General features: G+C 37.2%; 1 protein-coding gene across 2 annotated transcripts in view; it reads right to left on the reverse strand.

The window, feature by feature from the left end:
* Positions 1-265: 265 nt before the first annotated feature.
* Positions 266-20,080, reverse strand: part of NUBPL (NUBP iron-sulfur cluster assembly factor, mitochondrial) — a 301,075-nt gene continuing 281,260 nt past the window's right edge. For both annotated transcript variants that reach the window (XM_078151398.1, XM_021004310.2), the window contains 2 exons: positions 11,455-11,537; positions 266-532 (listed from right to left, as the gene is read on the reverse strand). In XM_078151398.1, the coding sequence (XP_078007524.1) occupies positions 470-532; positions 11,455-11,537 (146 nt within the window). In that variant the 3' untranslated portion in view covers positions 266-469. The remainder of the gene's footprint in view (positions 533-11,454; positions 11,538-20,080) is intronic.

The raw sequence follows: 20,080 nt of genomic DNA on the forward strand, positions 1-20,080 counted from the left end.
TCACCCCGCCCGTTGGAGGCTTTTAAATTATTAACTTGGTGCAAATGTTTGTTTTTTAATCGAAGGCTGGATTGGCAACACTATAAATTTCTTAATTTTCCTCTCTTAGGAGTGGCTTATTAAGAACAACAAAAACAACAATGATAAACGTTGGAAGTATTTATAGCATGTACAAGGGCAGAATGAGGTAAGTGGATGGTACCTGGGGAAGCGCTAGACTTCATGAACCTGACCTAGAAAAGACTAAAAAGGCAATGACTAGTCATTACTATTGTAAACACTTTATTTAGATGTAGATGAACCCAGAGAATTCAAATGTGTACAGAGCAAAACATGATTTCTTCATAAATATGATGAAATAGAAATTTGATCATTAATACATTTCTGTTGGTTTAAACCTGTTGATCTCCAAAGGTCATTTTGTTTTCAGTGTCTTGGTAACTGTTTCCAGGTGTTAGCTCTTGGGATGTCACACAGGTGGTGGTGGCAATCTCTTCACGACTTCAGCTGCTATCCTCAGGTAAGCTTTGGCCTGCAAAAGAACATACATATTTACTGTCCTTCTTCCATCAGCAAGTAAAAGTGAGTGCAATGTTTCCAACTGGTTTTCCTTCAATTGAGAGGCAGTGTCATGTGGAAAGAGCACTGGAATGAGGTAGGAGAGAGAGATGGATATTGGCTACCACAAGGAAAGGATTTCGGATTCCTAATCTCAACCCAGTTTCCCCTTTCCCACATAATTAACACTGTTAACTATAAGGTCTTTGGGAAAATAGATAAATGCAAATTATTCTGAACTCCAACAATTACTAAAAATGTGACCTTGAGCAACTCACTTATATGAGGATCAGGTTTCTTCATCTGTAAAATGCGCTAATAATACTTGACCTACCCACCACACACAGTTGTTGTGAGGAAGATGCTTTGTGACCTCTAATGTACTACATAAATGTGCATTATTGTTATACTTCCAACAGCAAACTATTGAGAGCAGAATAAGAATATTTAGAAGAAGATGCTTGGGGCGTTGCATTTTGGAAAGCCGACTCCTGTGAAGGTGATTTTCTAATGAAATATAAAAGCTCTTCCTCACATTCATATCCAAATGTCAGTGAACCAGGAGCCTAGTCCAGCTGCTAAAGAGAGGGGCCTTCACTTTTATTAACAAGTGTGCCCACACAGTGACACAGACCTGAAGTGGCTTTCTTGGGGCAGCTGGGAAAACTTTTCTGTAGTTCCTAACATACATCTGTGTCCACCTCAGCTTGTTCCAAGATGCTATCTTCTACTGGTTTTCATAGAGGCTGTGCTTTCTTTCCAAATCTAGTTTTTATAAAAATCAAGTACAGCATTTAATTGGCATTACCTTTTTTAATACACATACACTTGTGTGTGTATTTGTGTGCATGTATCACATTTGTATATCTGCAGGATGTCCCAAAAGTCTCAGTGCAATTTTAGGCTATGAAAGTCTAAAGGTATTAAAGTGGGGACAGCCAGCTGTAATGGTACACGTGTTATCCCTGCTACTGGGTGGATATCTTGAGACCAGTTCTGATTTAAAGCTATTAAAACTTAAAACTGCACTAAGACTTTTGGGATGTCTTTTTGTTTGTCTTTTTTTTTTTTTTTGGCTAGGCAATAAGGTTAAGTGACTTGCCCAGGATCACACAGCTAGTAAGTGTCAAGTGTCTGAGGCTGGATTTGAATTCAGGTCCTCCTGACTCCAAGGCCAGAGCTTTATCCACTGCGCCACCTAGCTGCCCCTGGGATATCTTATGTACATATGCATGCATGCACATATAAATACATGTATATACACAATGCCATATTCACATGGATATATGTATGTACTTGTACATACATGTTTATATGTGTGTATATACATACATAACCACCTTGCTTTAGGGGCACAGAATATATTTGAGAAGAGATTATATTAATAGCAAAATAGTATAACCATACATTATATACACCGCCCCCCTCCCCCCAACATAGTCTGTTCTATCATGGGAGCACAGTTCCTGGTTTGAAACCAACCCTGTCTCCCTATGCCATACGTAATCTAACTTGTGACTTAAGACACTGCTACATCACTGGGCCAACTAGAGAGAAACTAACTCTAAGGTGCAACAGGAAGATTCTTTGTCATAATATACCTGGCCTGTCAATCTAGGATCATAGATCCAGAGCAGGAAAGGGTTCTCACACAACTCCCTCACTTTATAGTAGTTAAGTGATTTGCCCAAGGTTACACTGGTAGTAAGCGTCAGAGGTAGGATTTATATACTTGAAACACAGCATTCAATCAAGGGGACAGCTAGGTAGCTAAAGAGGTTGTGTTGAGGCTGTCTAATCATTCGTACTACTTAGAGTATGTCAGCATACAAATAACTGACAGGAGATGAAACTGTTTGTATCGTAGGGTTTACAAAGCACCTCATAGGCCTGTGAGTTCATTTGATCTCAGAATTATTGTTGTTGTTCTTCCTTCATTCTCGAAGAAGACCAAGGACATCAGGAGGGTGAGGTCATGACTTGCAAGCGAATTGGGTTTGAGTGAGGGAGAGCAGTGCAGTCATCAGCCTCACTCTCTCCTCCAGAGTCATCTGAGTCGAGTGGCAAGATATAGGTCAGGATGACTAGTGATGACCCTGGATGCAGTGGAGGGCCGTGGCCTTTTGAAGCTAAGACCTTTCCCTCCTGGGTCTCAGTTTGTCTGAGGTAACACCCATTCTGTGATTAAAGGCTAGGTAAGAATTGAGGCAAAAGATGGCCCAGTTTGTCTTCTCCATAAGTGCTTAGTAATGCTTTTTCATTCAGTCAGTCCTTCATTCATTCACTAAAATAACTGGTGCTTGTAGTGTTAAGTGGTCAGGACACCTAAGCTGATTCTCGAGGGAAAGATTCTGAGAGGCAGAGGTGAGGAGGAGGTCCATTTCATGTATGGGATATGGCTCTTTTGAATGCCCTGAGGTGGGAGAAGTTCATGGGGGAGTATTAGAAGATAAAGCTAGACAGGTAAGTGGAAATCAGACGGTAGAGACAGATGAATTTAAATACAGGGCTAAGGAGTTGGTGTTTTGTCCTGTAGGCAGTTGGGAGCGAATGAAGATTTTTGGTAAGGAGAGTGACATGGTCATATCTTTGTTTAAGGAAGAATATTTTGTAGCAGTGAGGAGGCAGGATTACAGATGGGAGGAAACTGGAAGCAAGGAGATTAATACAGGAGCTATTCTATTAGTCCTGATAACAGTTAGTGAGGGCCTGAATTAAGATGGCGGCTCTGTGGCTAGAGAGAAGAGGTCATATGAGAGAGATGTTGCAGGGGTAGAATTGATTTTTTTGGTGTTTTGTCAGTCAGTCATGTCCAACTCTTTGTGACCCCACTGGGGTTTTCTTGGTAAAGAGACTGAAGGGATTTGCAATTTCCTTCTCCAGCTCATTTTACAGCTGAGGAAACTGAGGAGGCAAAGACGCTTAAGTGAACTCACAAGGATGATTCTTCCGGTCTCCAGGACTGACACTCTGCCTAGAATTGATGAGGCTGAATGGTCATGAAAACAAGGGGAGAGTCAAACATGAATCTGAGGGTATGAACCAGGGGCACTGAGAAGATGGTACTTCTCACAACAAAATGGGGAAGTCTGGAGAAGGGCAGTTCATAATGAAAGAGAAGTTCTATTTGGGCATATCGAGTCAGAGATGTTTAAAGGGCATCCAGGTGGAAATATCCAATATGTAGTCTGTGACACAGGGACTCCTTCCAGTGACCACCATCTCCTAGCTTAGAGGGCCCTAGGTCAAAGGTCACTATTCCTTCTGCATTCTTGTGCTTTGATTATTGGGAGGGGTGGCAGGGAGGATGACAGGAAATAAGAGCCCCCACCCATTCTCAGTAGGGAAGAGATCTAGTTTGATTGTTTTCAGTGAGTTCTTAAATATTCTTCATTCCCTCTTGTCTTCTAGGGTATAGTTTCTTCCTACCATTTGGGTATAAAATTGAACTTCCTCTCATTCCATCCTTCCTTCCACAAGCATACTTTTCTCAGATTCTGGGATGTATATTCTTCTCTTGATGGACAAGGCTAGTACAGTCTAAAGACATATTTGTCTCTTTCATTAAAAGTAATATCAAAAGTTCTCTTTGGTCCAATAAGACTGCCCCAAGTACACCCTCCTTGAGAACTTCTTGAGAAGAAAGGGGAAGGATGGAACGAGCATTTGTTAAGTGCGTACTGTGTGCCAGGCACTGTATGAAGCACTTAACAATTATTATCTCTTTTGATTCTCACAACAACCCTGGAAGGTAAGTGCTGTTATTATCCCCATTTTCCAGAAAGGGAAACTGAGGCAGAGGTTAAGTAACTTGCCTAAGGTCACTGATCCTCAGGGTAATTCCATAAGGAAGGCACTAACAGTATTATAATTACTTTTTAATTTTTTTTAAGGATGAGGTCTCCACATTTCACCTAGTGCCAACCCCCATGTTGATGACAAACTTAGTGCAGACACCTGGTTGACCAAGCCTCCTGCAGCCCAGAACTCCTGAGTTCAAGAGGTCTGCCAACCTCTACTTCTCTAGTACCAGGGATTCCAGGTATATACCACAAGACACTCTATTCCCATTTTCCACATAAGGAAACTGAGGCTCAGAGAAGGTAAGCCGCTTGACCATGGCCACACAACTGATAAGTATCTGAGGAGGGATCTGAACCCCAATGTCTCTTGACTCTAGCATTCTTTTTACTCTATCATACTTTTTTTCCTTACATTAACTGGGGAATTATGTTTTTGCTCTGCCAGGAAATAAACTAACAATTTTACTTAAAGGGGACAGACAGCTTCTTTCAAGAGTTTACCTCAAAACACTAGATACAGTTTTGCATTTAGCACAATGGACTACAGGTATATAAAATCTTTTAAATGCATACACTACAAACATGCAGTATTCTAAAGGTTTTTAAGCTAATTCTAAAAATGGTTATAACAAACCCCATTATAACTAAAAGAAGCAATCATTTTTGTTTAAAGGAAAATTTATGGGCCACAAATGAAAACAGGCCACCATATAACTATTAATATAACTTTTTTCTCTTAAGCCTAATGTATTATTGCAATACTGTGGTCCTTATGAAAACATTTTTTTTCTAATAGCTCTTCAAGATATGAAAGTCTAATGTTTTGCAATGAAAATTCAGAGTTTACAAAAAGGAACTGAGAGAAGGGCATATTTCCATAATCTTCTAGCCTTTTACATCACATTAGAAACATAAACCCACAGGATTATGGAAAACATTATGAAACTTCATAGGTCTACCAGAATGATCACTGTGTGCAGTTTAACCTTTGCTTTTTAATAGTGTTCCAAAGCTTAGACTTCTAATGAATACATCATGTTCGCAGCCATAGCTGGACTGCTGTTTATTGAAGCGTTCAGCATGGTAGGTTTTCAGAGCTGGAAGAGTTCATTTTGTCCCACCCTCTCATTTTATAGATGAGAAGAAAACAGGCCCAGAGTGGGGAGGTTATTTGCCAAAGGTCACACAGCTTGTAAGTAGCAGAGCCAGGATTCAAACCAAAGAGATCTCATTTCAAATGCTTACTAACTGTGGTGTTTTGAAAAGGGCCTGATAGTGCTCTTTTAAAAAAAAAGTATTTAATAGTTGTTGTGTGCAGAGCACTGTGCTAGACTCTCTGAGGACTCATAGGACAGGGTCCCTGCCTTCAAGGAATTTATAATAATGTCGTGGAAGAATTTACAAGTTACTATGACCAAGACCCTCCATGACCCATCCCTTGCAAAACAGTTATGTGAAAACCCTTAAAAAAATCCAGAATCAACAAAGTGGCAACAACATAAACAACATATGTCAAAGGTCCAAATTGAGATTTCTGAAACCATTGCTAAACCCATATAATGATCGTCCCCTTCATCTTGTGTGATCTATTTAATATGCCATCTGTAAACTCAGATAATACAGCTGGATTCAACTTGTTTGCTTTATCATTACCAAGCAACAGAAGATGGATTGCGAGGAAAAAATGCAAGTTTTATGGGCTTTTTGTCTGTATTTTCCCCTCCCTCCAAGGAGTTAGACTTCTCATTCATCATCCACAGTCACTTTCATATTAATATTATATGGTCATGATTTCGAAATTACAGTTTAATGAATTTTCCTTTTGTATTTGGCAATCTCTGCAAGGAATATCTTACAATGCATCTTTCAGAAAGCAAGTGGTACAATTTTTCCTTGTTAAAAAAGGATAAAACTGTAAATTTAAACAGCAGTAGATGGGTGAATCTATTCCTTTCTTGCTTCTGTCAAAGACAAAAAATGTTTTTGATTGAATCAACACTGTTTATGATCATAGTGGTATGTAATAAGCTGTTCAGCCCTGGCTCTTGGGAGGGTACCACTCTTATCTTTCCCTATTGTGGGCTTCAGCTGTGCTTTAAATTGGCCCTCATATTCCAAATTTTATTTACCTGTGATTCTAGGGGATAACTGTTAGCATCAAGAACCTTCCTTCCCCATACTGTGCATAGGCACAGACAGGGTGGATTTTAAACTTGGTCAAGAGTAGCTCGTAGCCTACACAGGATGATTTGGGAAAAGCCCTCTTCCCCAAATAAGTCCTGTACATACATGCTTTAAATTTCACCATTTACAGATCATTCCTTTGAGTGCTAACTAAAAAGGGGTCAATATTATTGCTCTCTGCAAACAATGCTTTTTAAAACTGCTAATACTGGGGCAGGGAGGGGTTCATGTCAAGTTCCTGTTGCCTTAGCATAAATGAGCTTATGAGCAGAGAATGAGAGCCCTGGGATTTGAGAGCGGTGGATAGGAAAGAGAGGGACAGGGGATGTCCAGTAAGGCAAATCTTGCCTGTTTCATAATTTTGCCTGTAGCAGCTCCTGTATATAAATCCCTAAGAAGGAAAGAGAAAAATGGACAGCCTGCAGTCCCCTGAAAATTAGCAACTAACTTGATAGGTTCTGTTTCACTATTATTTATTATACTGTGCATCTCTGCACAAAGCTGGAAAGTAGTAACAAGGGAAACTCATTTTGTGCTTCAGAGGAGAGTAATGGAGCAAGGGTTGGCAAGTTAATGCCATACAGCTTTTTTTGGAGATAATCAGGGTTAAGTGACTTGCCCAGGGTCACATAGCTACTAGTCTGAGACAGACTGCAACTCAGGTCCTCCTGACTCCACAGGTGGTGGCTCTATTCACTAAGCCATCTACCTGCCCCAAGTCGATGTCACGTAAGGTAGTGGTGTTAAAATCAAGTAGAAATGGAAGCCACCAAACCATACACGAGGACTGCATCTTGACTTAGAACACAAGTGTTCTAGTGTGTTTTTCTTTATTTTGTTAAATACTGTCCAATTACGTTCTGATCTCATTTGGGTGGCGCTCCTGCCGCGGGATGCATGTTGGACACCTCTGGTGCCAAGTGCTTAACTTCAAGGGAAAAGGTCTGGGTTTGAGTCCCAGCTTCAGTATTTATCAGCTGTAGAGTACAGGGCAAGTCACTCTGCCTTCCCAAAGCCTCAGTTTCCTCATCTGTAAAAGGGGAATAATAATAATTACGCTACCTCACAGGGCTGCTGTGAGATGAAGACAATGACAGCTAACGTTTACACAGCACTCTAAAGTCTGCAAAGAGCTTTACAAATATTATCTCATTTTGTTCTCAAAACAACCCTAGGATATAGGCTTTTGTCCCCATTTTACAGATAAAGAAACTGAGGCAGACAGGTTAAATGACTTGCACAGGGTACCAGCTAGTAAATGTATAAAGTAGGTTTTGAATTTGGTTCTTCTTGACTCCAGGTCCAACAACGCTCTATACACTACACAACCTAGCTGCCTAGCGTGCCCATAAGTGGTTATGTAAAGGCAAGCTATCATTACTGTTGTTATTAATGACATACTAATGATATACTATTGATAGAATACTGGTCAGGCTCTAGGGGGGGAAAAGGGATAATGGCTATCAGTGACCAAGCTTAATTCGTCCAATTAATGGAGAGGTGTTGATCCCTGGAGCCATACTTTCTTAAAGAGTTCAGACAAGAGGTCTGTGGCTAGAGCTCCATCTGTTCGGGTATATTCTGGCCCCATGAATGCTATTCAATAATTCTGAGTTTAAATTACTTCCAGAAAATTTAATTGATGCTCTTCACAAGAAGTGACACCAATTAGAAGGAGATACCCCTCAAATTGTGTCAAGTGGGGAAGCCATCCAAAGAGTCAGCACATCAAATCTGGGCACTCACAGGGGTACTATGTTCTATTATAAATGTGTATGATAATGGGGAGTTGGGGCTCACATCCCTTCTTCATTCAGCCATAAATGCATTAGAAGGAAGAGCTCTGAACTGGAACCTTGGCTGGACTTACAGACCTAATTTTGAAAAGTAGCTTTTATACACAACAGTTGGAAACATCTTTAAGAGCAGAACAATTACAAAGTGAATGAGACTTACAGGTTTCTTTACCTTTCTATAGTTATATTTAAATTCTGTTCCACTCACAACCCCTGAGGGTGCCAGTGTGGCCACATGCAACCCTTGCTATTTTACCCAACACTAAGAAATCCTCCTCCCTTTTTTTCAGATAAAGAAACTGAGTCCCTGAGAAGTTAAATGATTTGTTCAAGGACACAGAGAAGCATCTTCCCCATTTTGCTGAGGAAATTTGAGATTCGGAGAGTTGAAGAAACTTGCCCCCAGTCACCGATTAACAAGTGACAGAGGTGAAGCTTGCTCAGTAAGCTCTAGTTTAGCATTTCCAACTTCCTCCTGGGTATCTCTACACAGACATCTTACACTGAACATATCAAACTCAAGAACTCATCATCTTTCCCCCCAAGTTCATCCTAAGCTCCCTGCTTTGGTCCAAGTCCAGTAACCTTCCAGAGTGATCCAAGTTCACAACCTAGAGTCACTCTTGACTCTTTGCTCTTCCTCATCCCCCATGTTGTTTCTACCTCCACAATATCTTCCCAAGCTTCCCCATTCTCTCCACTTCCACTGCCACCACCATTATTCAGATCTTTATAACCTCCTGCCTGGACCATTTCGTTATCCTACTAACTGGTCTACCTACCTCAAGTCTCTCCTCTGTCTAATCTATCCTTCACATGCCTATCAATGTGATTTTGCTAAAGCACATGTCTCACTGTGTCCCTTTCCTGCTCAAAAAGATCCAGCGGCTCCCAACAGCTAATGGAATTAAATCTAAATCCCCCTCCCACTTAGCTTCCAGCCTACTTCTCTGAGCACATCATACACTATACCCTTTAGGCTACAGTATGGTATAGCAAACTGGCCTATTTTCTGGATCCAATGCTCACAACTCAACCCTAGAAATCACTTGGCATTTTCTTTATATATTTTTACATTTTATTTTTATGTGTACATACCAAGATAGCTATGGCGCTGCTATTTAAGACAGATTCTTTAGACTAGAGTCTTCACAAATGTCACTTAACAGAGTTGAGGACACCTTTCAGTTGCAAGGAAATCAAATCAAATTTGAACTGCAACAGCCTGAATTCTACTACTGATCCCATCAGTCTTGTGACTTGATTTTTAAGTTACGTTATTCCTAGGTAGTTGTCCTCCATCGTGTTTTATATATATAGTTACAGTCACTGCCTGAGTTGCCATGCCCTTGGCAAGTCAAGCCAAAAGAAAGCAGGATTGTATAAATGCATCTCATTTAGGAGGATTAGAGAGGGTGGGAAAGACAACCCATAATAACAAAGCTCAATATACAATAAATACAATTTTGTAAAACAGAAAAACTAGGGAATAATTAGTCACTTGTCAAAAGGTTTCAACATAGATTTTCTCTGAGTAGACAGTTCCCTGAAGGCATTTAAAATTATATTACTTGATTTAGGAAAAATTTAATTTGTATACAGTTTTTGTAGGATCACACCTACTACATAAACCAAGGTATATCTGTATTTGGTTTGGGAATATTTAATTATGAAGGAAAGTGTTTTTCCTAAAGATTACTAGAAAATGTTGAGAAGTGATTTTTTTTTTAATATTTGCTACAAAACAGACACCTATATACTTATGGGAGAAGACAACATATAATAACTTCCTCCATCTCCCACCCCACCATACTAAACATAATAGATTCCAGGAATTGTAACCATCTTGAAATGGCTGCTATAAATCAGAATTATGTGTATAGACCCTTAAAGCAGCTACAATAGATAACGACACAAAGCTCATATCTTACTTATAGCAGAGCTTCTTGAGACTTCACTCAGCATCTATTTACTTATTTTACACGTGATTCTATCAAGCTTAATGGTGTTAGTTTCCCATTCTACCATTTGTTAAAAGCAACAAATTAAATGGGAAAAGTGGCTGTTAGAGTCATGTGTACAAATAGCATTGAGAATGGTAGCTGACAATTTGAGTTTCAGGAAAAAGTCTAAAAGTCTTTAAAAAGAAGGCACAAGAGGCCATTTAGTGTAGGAACAACCAGGCTTACTTGTGTCAATGGCCCTTCAGGGAATTACTGCATTACGGAGTAGTATAATAATTGACATTCATAATGGTAACCTTGAGACTCAAGAAAAGGTTACGTTAGGTTTCGTACACATTGTTTAAGGAGTCATAGGAGCACACAATATGTGTTGCAAAGAATTCCATCAGAAATGGTTAAGATAAAAAAATTTTGTGCTTAAAAAGATAACCTTCAGTTACTTGGAAAATCCATTTGTGTGGAATTTATATTCCTCAATGATGCTGAATAAGTGAGACACTAATATACTTTGCTTCTTTACTTTTCTTCAGAATCATATTTGTTAAGGTCAATGCATTAGAAATCCCAGCACTACTGGTTTATAAAATTTCTCACACCAAACTTACTATTTTCAAAGTCACTGAGAATAAAGAGAACATTAAATCTGTCCCTATCAAGCAGCCTGTACTTCAGTGTACAAAAAAGATTCAGACTAAATGATATTTGGCTGTCAAAGATATTATTTAGCTGGAATCTGGGTGTCTGATAAATTGCAACTTTTTTTTTTCTTGGGCAAATAAGCTCTTGATTGGGTCCTTTGGTCTGAATTTCTTCAGAGTAAGTGTTGAGAAGTCCACTTCCCAAGAAAAAAGTCACACTTTGGAGCTGGAGAGACTCACTGATATTTAGTCCAATCTCTTCACTTTGTAAATGAGGGAACTCAGAGCCGGAGATTAAGGGACTTGTCTATGGCAGAACCAAGAACAGAACTTGGGTCTCATGATATCAAGTTGCTTCTAAGCCATTGCCATTTTAGATTTGTTCTTCAGGGAAATCAACCCAGCCTTCCCTTGTCTTCTTCAACATTAAAAAACCAAACCAAAACAAAGCACTTCCTCCAATTACAGGTAGAAATACAAAAGGTAAATTTTTATAATTCACATAACTTACCTCATTACTTTGAGGTTGTGAAAACACAATAGGTTGGCCTGAATCTGATGCCTCTCTTATATTAAGATGTAATGGAATGTCACCTGGGGAAGCAAAAAAGCCACCACATATTAATAAATACATTAAAAAGGTTCACTTCTCCATTTGAGTTTCTAGAAGAAATAAGCCCTGAAAAGCTACTTGAATTCAAATCAACTTAGGTTCAGACTATCCTCTGAATTGCTTAATCTCTGAAAGAGGCATTTAAAATGAAGATTGGAGGCCAAAGTATTCCATTTGAGGGTAGGTATAGTAAATGTGCATGTACAAATGAAAGCTATTTGGCAGCCAATCATAACCAGATACGGGCTTTGCTTTCTTTCTTGTCGGAGGCCTTCCAAGTCATTTATTTGTATGTCACTTCTGCTCATAATGCAAACATATATACATGCTTGCTAAGTAAAAAATGAAAATGTCTTAAAGTTAGCAACAAAAGGTTAAGAAAAAATAGAATGAAATTATCTTATTGCTACTAGTAGATGATCAATGAACTCCTTGAGAAAGAAGAGGAAGCCTATTCTCTATTTCCTACTAGGCCTTTCTAGGCATTGTCAGTTAATAAATATTTATTAAGTACCTACGAAGGACAGCAAGGTGGTGCTGCGGATGGAGTACCAGGTCTGAAATTAGGAGGACCTGAGTTCAAATCCAACCCCAGACCTTGTGGAACTGGAGCAAGTCACTTAACTGCTATTTGCTTCCGTTCCTCATCTGTAAAATGGGGACATACTGGAGAAGTAATTGGCAAACCACTCCATTATCTTTGCTCAGAAGACCCCATGGCATAGACTCAGACACAACTGAACAAGAGCGGCAATAAAATACTTAATAAGTAGCAGGCCCTACGCTGAACACTAGGCATGTAAAGAAAGGAAAAGACAATCTCAGCTTTCGAGGAGCTCACATCATGCAAACACCTATGAACAGACAAAATATATGCAGGATGAATTGGAGATGGTCAACAGAGGGAAGCCTCTATCTAGCCTTTCTGGGGTTAGAATAAGACTTGTCTCCCAGGCCTGATGCTGTCATGGACTAGATGTATGCGACTTTGGGCTTAATCCCTTTGGGTTTCAGTTTTCTCATCTATGGAATGAGGGAGTTGGAACTGATGATCTCCAAGGTCCCTTTTAACTCTGACGTTTTTGTAGCCCTCTTAGTAATGAAAAGTGAAATGTAAAAAAAAAAATCACCTTCCTGTTCTTTCTTCTTCTAATAAACAAGGACTCATACAAGGAAGGCTCAAAGGCTCATAGCATAGTACAGTAAACAGGGACATGGATAGAAATCAGTGTTGGCTGCCTAGGGCACTTGGACTCCTTAAATAATTCAGAATCTATGCAGAGGTTATTGAATCTAATAGATTCATCTAAACTATCAACAGATATTTACTAAGCATCTACTCTGTGTTTAGCACTGTGTTAGACAGTTTAGGTTATTACATTTTAAGCCGGTGTGATTTATATTATGGGGCCCTGTGTCTAGGCAATCAAAGGATTGATCACCCTACCTCTTGGTTTGTAAAAGTTTGCCAGAATGCTCCCCCTACTGCCCCACCCCAAAAATCCTGGCAAAATTATTATGACAGGATTCAGCCGAGGTCACCCAAACACTTAATAAGTTCAAATATTTTTACAACTTATCCTTGTAAGACATTCTGAAAGGCAGCATTGTTCCAAGCCACAAGTAAAAATAATATGTGTAAACTTGGGAACACTAACCTCAATGGGAAGAATTAGAGAAGCACAAACCTCCATTTATGAAAATGAATTATTTCACTCAATTATACAATCCTATAATGATCTCTCTGCATTTGATAGAGTGTCGGGCACTGCCTACGTCATTTAAATATAAAACAATTCCATCTATTCTAAAATATAACCCATCAGCTGAAAATGAAAAAGGTTCTGAGTGAAAAAAAAACTCGCTATCAGAATTGTTTAGCTTGTGTATCAAGTGACAGGCTCCAATTTTTGTCAAAATGTTTTCCTTAATTAATGAGTTTCATTTAATCAAGACTAGATCAAAGTATAGGAAGACTTCAAAAAGGAAAATTGAATTCCCCCAATTTATAGGCCTATGAGATGATTCAATATACCCTCAAAATTTTGTGTCACCTTTCCTTTTAGCAAATTGCTGGAATAAATAGCAAGAAATTGGGCAACTTAATTCCTAGGAAATGGCTGGGGTAAAAAAACCATGGTATGTGAATGTTACAGAATATTATTGTGATGTATATTAAATTTATCATGATAACAACAAAACTGTCCTGTTTGTCCATTCCCTATCCAAACTGCTTTCTGTTCTCTTCTATGTGTTTTTCTAGTGTTTCATTTATACTTTTTCTTTCTTTTCTTTTTTTAAATCACTGTCACCATCCATCCATTTTCCCCAACACAAATCTTCCCCCAAATCCAAAGCCCTCCCTTATAACTAAAATCTATAATGAAGCAAAACAGATTCAGTGAATGGTCATGTCTGAAAATGTTTGCTTTGTTCTGCACTTCTAGTTTCTTTTGCAAAGAAGTATTTCCCCATTAGTCTTCTGAAGTCCTGATTGATCATTGCATTGATTAGAGTTTTGTCTTTTAAAGTTGTTTTGGTTTCTAAAATTTAATGTTTTGCATCGTTGGAGTCATTATGTAAATTGTCCCGCTGGTTCTTCTCATTTCACTGTGCAATAATTCATACAAGTCTTACCAGGTATTATTGAATCTGTTCCTTTCCTCTCTTCTTATAAGTATGACAATATTCCATTATATTCATATGCCATAATTTGTTCAGCCATTTCCTTTTTTCTGGGTACTCAATTTGCTTCTGGTTCTGTGTCACAACAGAACTGTTGCTATAAATATCTTTGGACATTGGGCCCTTTCCTTTTTTCTTTGATCTCTTTGGGGTATAGGTATAGACCTAGTAATACTATCATTGGTTCTAAGAATATGCAGTTTAGTGGATTTTTAAACTCTAGTTCCAAATTACTTTCCAGAATGGTTGGATCAATTCATAGTTTCATCAACAGTGAGTTAGTGTATCTGTTCTCTTACAGCCCCTCTAACAATTATCATTTTCTTTTCTTGTCATCTCTACCAATCTGACAAGTGTCAGGTGAAACCTCAGAGTTGTTTTAATTTGTATTCTATTATTAGCAATTTAGAGCATTTTTCATACTGTTGTTGATAGACTGAATTTCTTCTATTGAAAACTTCCCACTTCCATCACCTGACATTTATTTATTGAGGAATAGCACTTTCATGAATATATACATATATATTTGTGCGTGTGTGTGTATGTATATATAATATATAGCATATATTATATACATGTATAGATTTGTATTGAGTTCCCATATATTTCAGATATTAGACATTTATCAGAGAAATATGCTACAAATATTTCCCTAGTTAGCTACTTGCCTTATTATTCTAATGATTCCATGTGTGCAAAAGTTTTTCAATTTCATAATCAAAACTGATTTTATTTTTTATGACCGTCTCTTACTCTAGATTAGTCAAGAACTCTCTCTACCCAAAGTTATGAAAGGTATCTCTTCCCTTCCTCTTCTAATTTGTTTATGATATGATTTTTATATTTAGGTTATATATTCATTTAGGACTTATTATGGCATGTAATATGAAATGTTGGTCTAAATCTAATTTCTCCCAGACTTTTTTCCAATTTTCCCAGCTGTTGTTGTTAATTAAGGAGTCCTTACCTCAATAGTTGGTGTCCTTGGGTCTACTGAATACTGTGCTACTAAATTCAATTGCTTTTGGATCTTATTTACCTTTTCTTTGCTACTTATAAACTTTTACATTTTTTAAATCAATACCAAATAGTTTTGATGATTGCCACTTTGTAGTATAGTTTGAGATCTGGTACTGCCAAGTCTCCTTTATATTCCTAATTCATTTTTCAAGATTTCTTGAGATTTTTGATCTTTTGTTTTTTTCCAGGTGAATTTTATTATTACTTTGTAATAATAATAATAACAAACTATTTCTAAGATACTCTTTTGGTAGTTTGATTGGCATGGCATTAATCTATGCTGTAATTTGGGTAGCATTGTCATTTTTATTATATTTACAGTCAAATGATGAGCAATTAATTCCTCTCTATTTGTTACTTTATTTCTGTAAAAACTGCTTTCTAATTTATTCATAAGTCTTATACGTATTAATTCCTCTATAATTATTTAAACATTCCTTTATTTCTATAAAGAATGTTTTTATAATTGTATCCATAATTCTTGTGTATATCTTGATAAATAGAATCCCAGATGTTTTATAAATCCTACAATTATTTTGAATGGAATTTCTTTGTCTATTTCTTTCTGCTGAGTTTTGTTGATAATATAAAAAAAGACCAGTGATTTTGTGGGTTTATTCCATATCCTATTTTGCTGAAGTTGTTAATTTTTTCTATTTAGCTGATTCTCTAGAGTTAAATAAATCATAGTCTGCAGAACTATAGATGCCTTTATTTCTTCCTTATGTTTATTCCCTTAACTTCTTTTTCTTGTCACAAATATTGCTAACATTTCTAAAATTATATCACGTAATAATGGTGACAATGGACCTTGTTTCACTCATGATCTGTCTGGAAAGTGTTGCTCCATTACAAACAAGGATAGCTCTTATACTGTGTAGCCATTTATTCCTATAGTTTCTAGTGCTTTTAACATGAAAGGACGTTCTATTTTCTCAAAAGCTTTTTTCCTGTAACTATTAAAATAATCATGTGATTTTTGATGTTTTAAAAATACTAATATTATATGTTTAACTTCTATTGAACCAACACTGCATTTATAGTAAAAGTTGACAGTAGAAACAGTGGTTATAGTATATAATTTCTTTAATATATTGCTGAAGCTCTTGGCTAATATTTTATTTGGTATTTTCCCAATGATACTCATTAGAAATATTTGCCTGTATTTTCTTTCTTTCAGTTACCTCTCCTTGGTCTAGGTATCTGGATCATATTTGTGTCATAGAAGTTTGGTAGGATGCTATATTTCCTTATATTTGAAAATAAAAATAAAATTTAAGCTAATTGTTCTTTAAATGTTTGCCAAAATTCACTTGTAAACTGGTCTAGTCCATTTTTCCCCCTTGGAGAGGCCATTTATGGCTTGTTCCATTTCTTTTTCTGAGACTGGATTATCTAAATTTTCTATTTCTTGTTATGATAATCTGAGTATTTCATGTTTTTACACAAATTCATCCATTCCATTTAAGTTATCAGGATTTGGGGACATACATTTAGGAATAATAGTTTCTAATATTTTCCTTTATTTCTTCTTCACCTATTGTGAATTTTCCTTTTATATCTTTTATTTTGGCAGTTTGGTCCCCTGTTTCATCAGACTATCAAATGGCATGTCTGTTTTATTAATCTTCTTCCAAAAAAAATCTCTCAATTACTAGATAATGCAAGATCTTGATTTTAGATATGTACCATTTACCATATTTGGGAAAGGTCCATTTATTTCTATGCTTTTTAATGTTTTCCTTTAAAAAAAACCAAAGCAAATGGGCACTGCATTTTGTTAAAAGCATTTTTATCTACCTATAAAATCATATCATTTTTATGGCTTTTGTTAGTAAGGTAGTCTATTATGTTTATAGTTTTCTTAATATAGAACCATCTCAGCATTTCTAACATAAATTCAACTTGGTACAGTATGTGTTTTTGAGTTTTTTGGGTTTTTTTTGTATTTCACTGTAGCTTTTCTAATGTTTTATTCAGTATTTTTTAAAATCAATATCCATACTTCTTCAAAGCCTACATTATTTTTTTTTTTTGTCCAGACCTGTTATTTCATTGGTATGAGGAACTCCCAGTGAGGAAAAAACAGCTCGGTGACACAGTGGATAGAGTGCCGGGGTTGAAGTCAGGAAGACTTATCTTCCTGAGTTTAAATCTGGCCTCAGATACTTCCTAGCTGTGTGACCCTGGACAAGTCACTTAACCCTAACTGCTGAAAGATCTTCATTTGTAAAATGAACTGGAGACTGAAATGGCAAACTACTCCAGTATCTTTGTCACAAAAACCCCAAATGTGGTCACAGAGAATCAGATGCAACTGTTTTGAAACAACTAAAAAATAACAGCAGCAGTGAAAAAAACTCTTTTACCTGTGTAAATTGGCAACTATACTGAAAAATATCTCTAACTGACTGGGGCACTATGAGTTAAGTAATTTGTCCATGGTAACAACATATATTAAAGGTGAAACTTGAAGCAAGGTCTTACTTTCTCTAAGGACAGTTTTGTTGGGTTTTTTTTTTTAAATCTATCCTGTCTTTCCATATCTCTGAATATATACCAATAACAGTACTAAAATCAGAGCAGGTAGAAAGAGTCTTCTGAAAAATTAAATTCCAATCCTAAAGGGTATAAAGCAGAGAAATGTTATAGTCCCACTTTAAAAAAAAACATTTTAATAACTTGGTCCAGCCTGTAGATGAATTGGATATAACTTCTAGCAATAGCAAATAGGATGAAATGGTTTTATTATCTCTAAGTGGGAGCAGATTTACAAAAGCAGTTAGCTGAACCTCTTGGCTATCTATTGTCAGAAAGAACAGCTGAGCATTAATTATATAAAAATGAAATTTTTGTATCTGGTAGACATTCTTCAGCATTTAAATGGACAACAGGAAATAATCCCATCCAACAAGTCTATTCATTTATTTACTTGCGGATGAATTTTACAGCTAACTCACTATGTTGGGCTCAGCAGGACATTCAACATCAGACACAACAGATCTATACTTAAGTTATTTTATAGGTAAGTTGGTCAAGTATTCTTAGAAGTTTTCAGCCCCAAACTATCTCTACTTGATGAAATCCCTTCCTTCCTTCAAGGCCCAGCTCAACAGGTGCCAACCAATTACCTTCTTCTGATCTCTGCAACTAAAAGTCATCTGTCTCCTCTCAAATTTTTCATAGTACTTTGACTACAATCCTTCATTTTTCATATCACATCCTGCTTTATATTGTAGTTATTTGCGTCTGTTCCTCCGTATAAAAAATGTAAGCTCCTTGAGGGCAGGTGGACAATGCTTTATTTAAGTTTCATACTCCTGTATCCTAGCACAGTACTTTGTTCACAATAGCTACCTGATAAATGTTTGTTTTTCACCTGAACATAAGAAAACACTTGTCCTTCTCATGAGTAACCCTGGGGAAAGAAAATAAATCAGGCACCTAAACTTTCACAATTCAGTTTCAGCTTTGATTTCTTCATGTCTGGTTCCTAAAATATATTGGCTCCTCTACTAAAAACAAAGAAGATCAATACATCAGGCAGAGAATTCAAACATGGATTGACTACAGTTCTTTATTTGCCAAAGATTTGCTTGAGACAGCTGATATTTGAGAAAAAATAGCCCTAGAGACATGTTAATTGTTAATTCCTCTAGGCTTTCTAAGTCCCATCAGTGTATTAATTTAGGGATAGAAAGGAGGGGACAGATTTGAGAGAGATTTCAAAAGAATCCACAGGACTTTTTAACTAAATAGATTCATGTAGTGAATCAGAAGGGGCTAGAGATGATCCTGCGGCTTAGAATTTAGATGACAAGAAGGGTGATGGTACCATTAACAGAAATTGAAAAGTCAGGAGACCTTGGTTTAGGGGGGAAACAAGACAATTTCAGTTTTGGATACGTTGATTTTTTTGAGATGCTAGTAGGAGATTTTAGTCAGTGTTTCAAATATCACTTAAATATTTAATTGCCAGATGACAAAATGCATTATTAAGTAGCCCACTGATTTAATTAAATGCTAGCAAATTCCTCATTCACTTCCATAGTTAAATATTCTCTGGACTGCCTTAAGACTCAGTTGGGAACTGTAACACAGGGAAAACAGAAAGATGTTCCTAAGGAAAATCATTTAGAAGTCCATTACTTTTTTTTTTTTTTGGAGAATTCCTACTAGCAGGGAGGGTACCAAAATGCTTAGATTTTTAGGGCAATCTGTAGCATCATAGGAAACATTATACGGAGATAAAGTCTTTCATTTGCACAACCAACAATAACATTTCAGTAGAGTACAGGAAAACAAGCTAATTTAAGGAAGAGCCTCCCTCCCCCCTTAGGGAGCAGCACTTATAGTCAAGTCAACAAGCACTTATTCAGCACATCCTAGGTGCCAGTTATTTGGATTAAGTAACAAGGATACAAATAAAGGTAAAAACACAGACCCTGCTCTCAAGGAGCTCACCTTCTAGTAAGGGAGACAACACGCAAATAACTAAGCACCAGTCAAGCTACATATCGTGTAACTAGATGGTAATCACAGAGGGAAGCAGAGAAGCCTGCTAAAGAAAGTGGGATTTAAGTGGCTCCTTGAAAGAAACCAGGGAAGTCAGGAATTAAGAGGTACAGAGGAAAAGCATTCCAGGCACGGAGGAAAGACTGCCAGTGCCAATGCATGCAGTGAGAAGATGGAGAGTCCTGTGGGAGAAACGGTAAATTGGCTGACGCACCTGGATTACCAGGTGGTGCAGTGGATAGAAGGCCTGATGTGAAGTCGGGTAAGACTTGAGTTCAAATCTAGTCTCAGACTCTTACTAGTT

This window comes from Phascolarctos cinereus, unplaced genomic scaffold, assembly GCF_003287225.1.
Source record: "Phascolarctos cinereus isolate Bilbo 61053 unplaced genomic scaffold, phaCin_HiC Scaffold_3;HRSCAF=262, whole genome shotgun sequence".
Lineage (NCBI taxonomy): Eukaryota > Metazoa > Chordata > Mammalia > Diprotodontia > Phascolarctidae > Phascolarctos > Phascolarctos cinereus.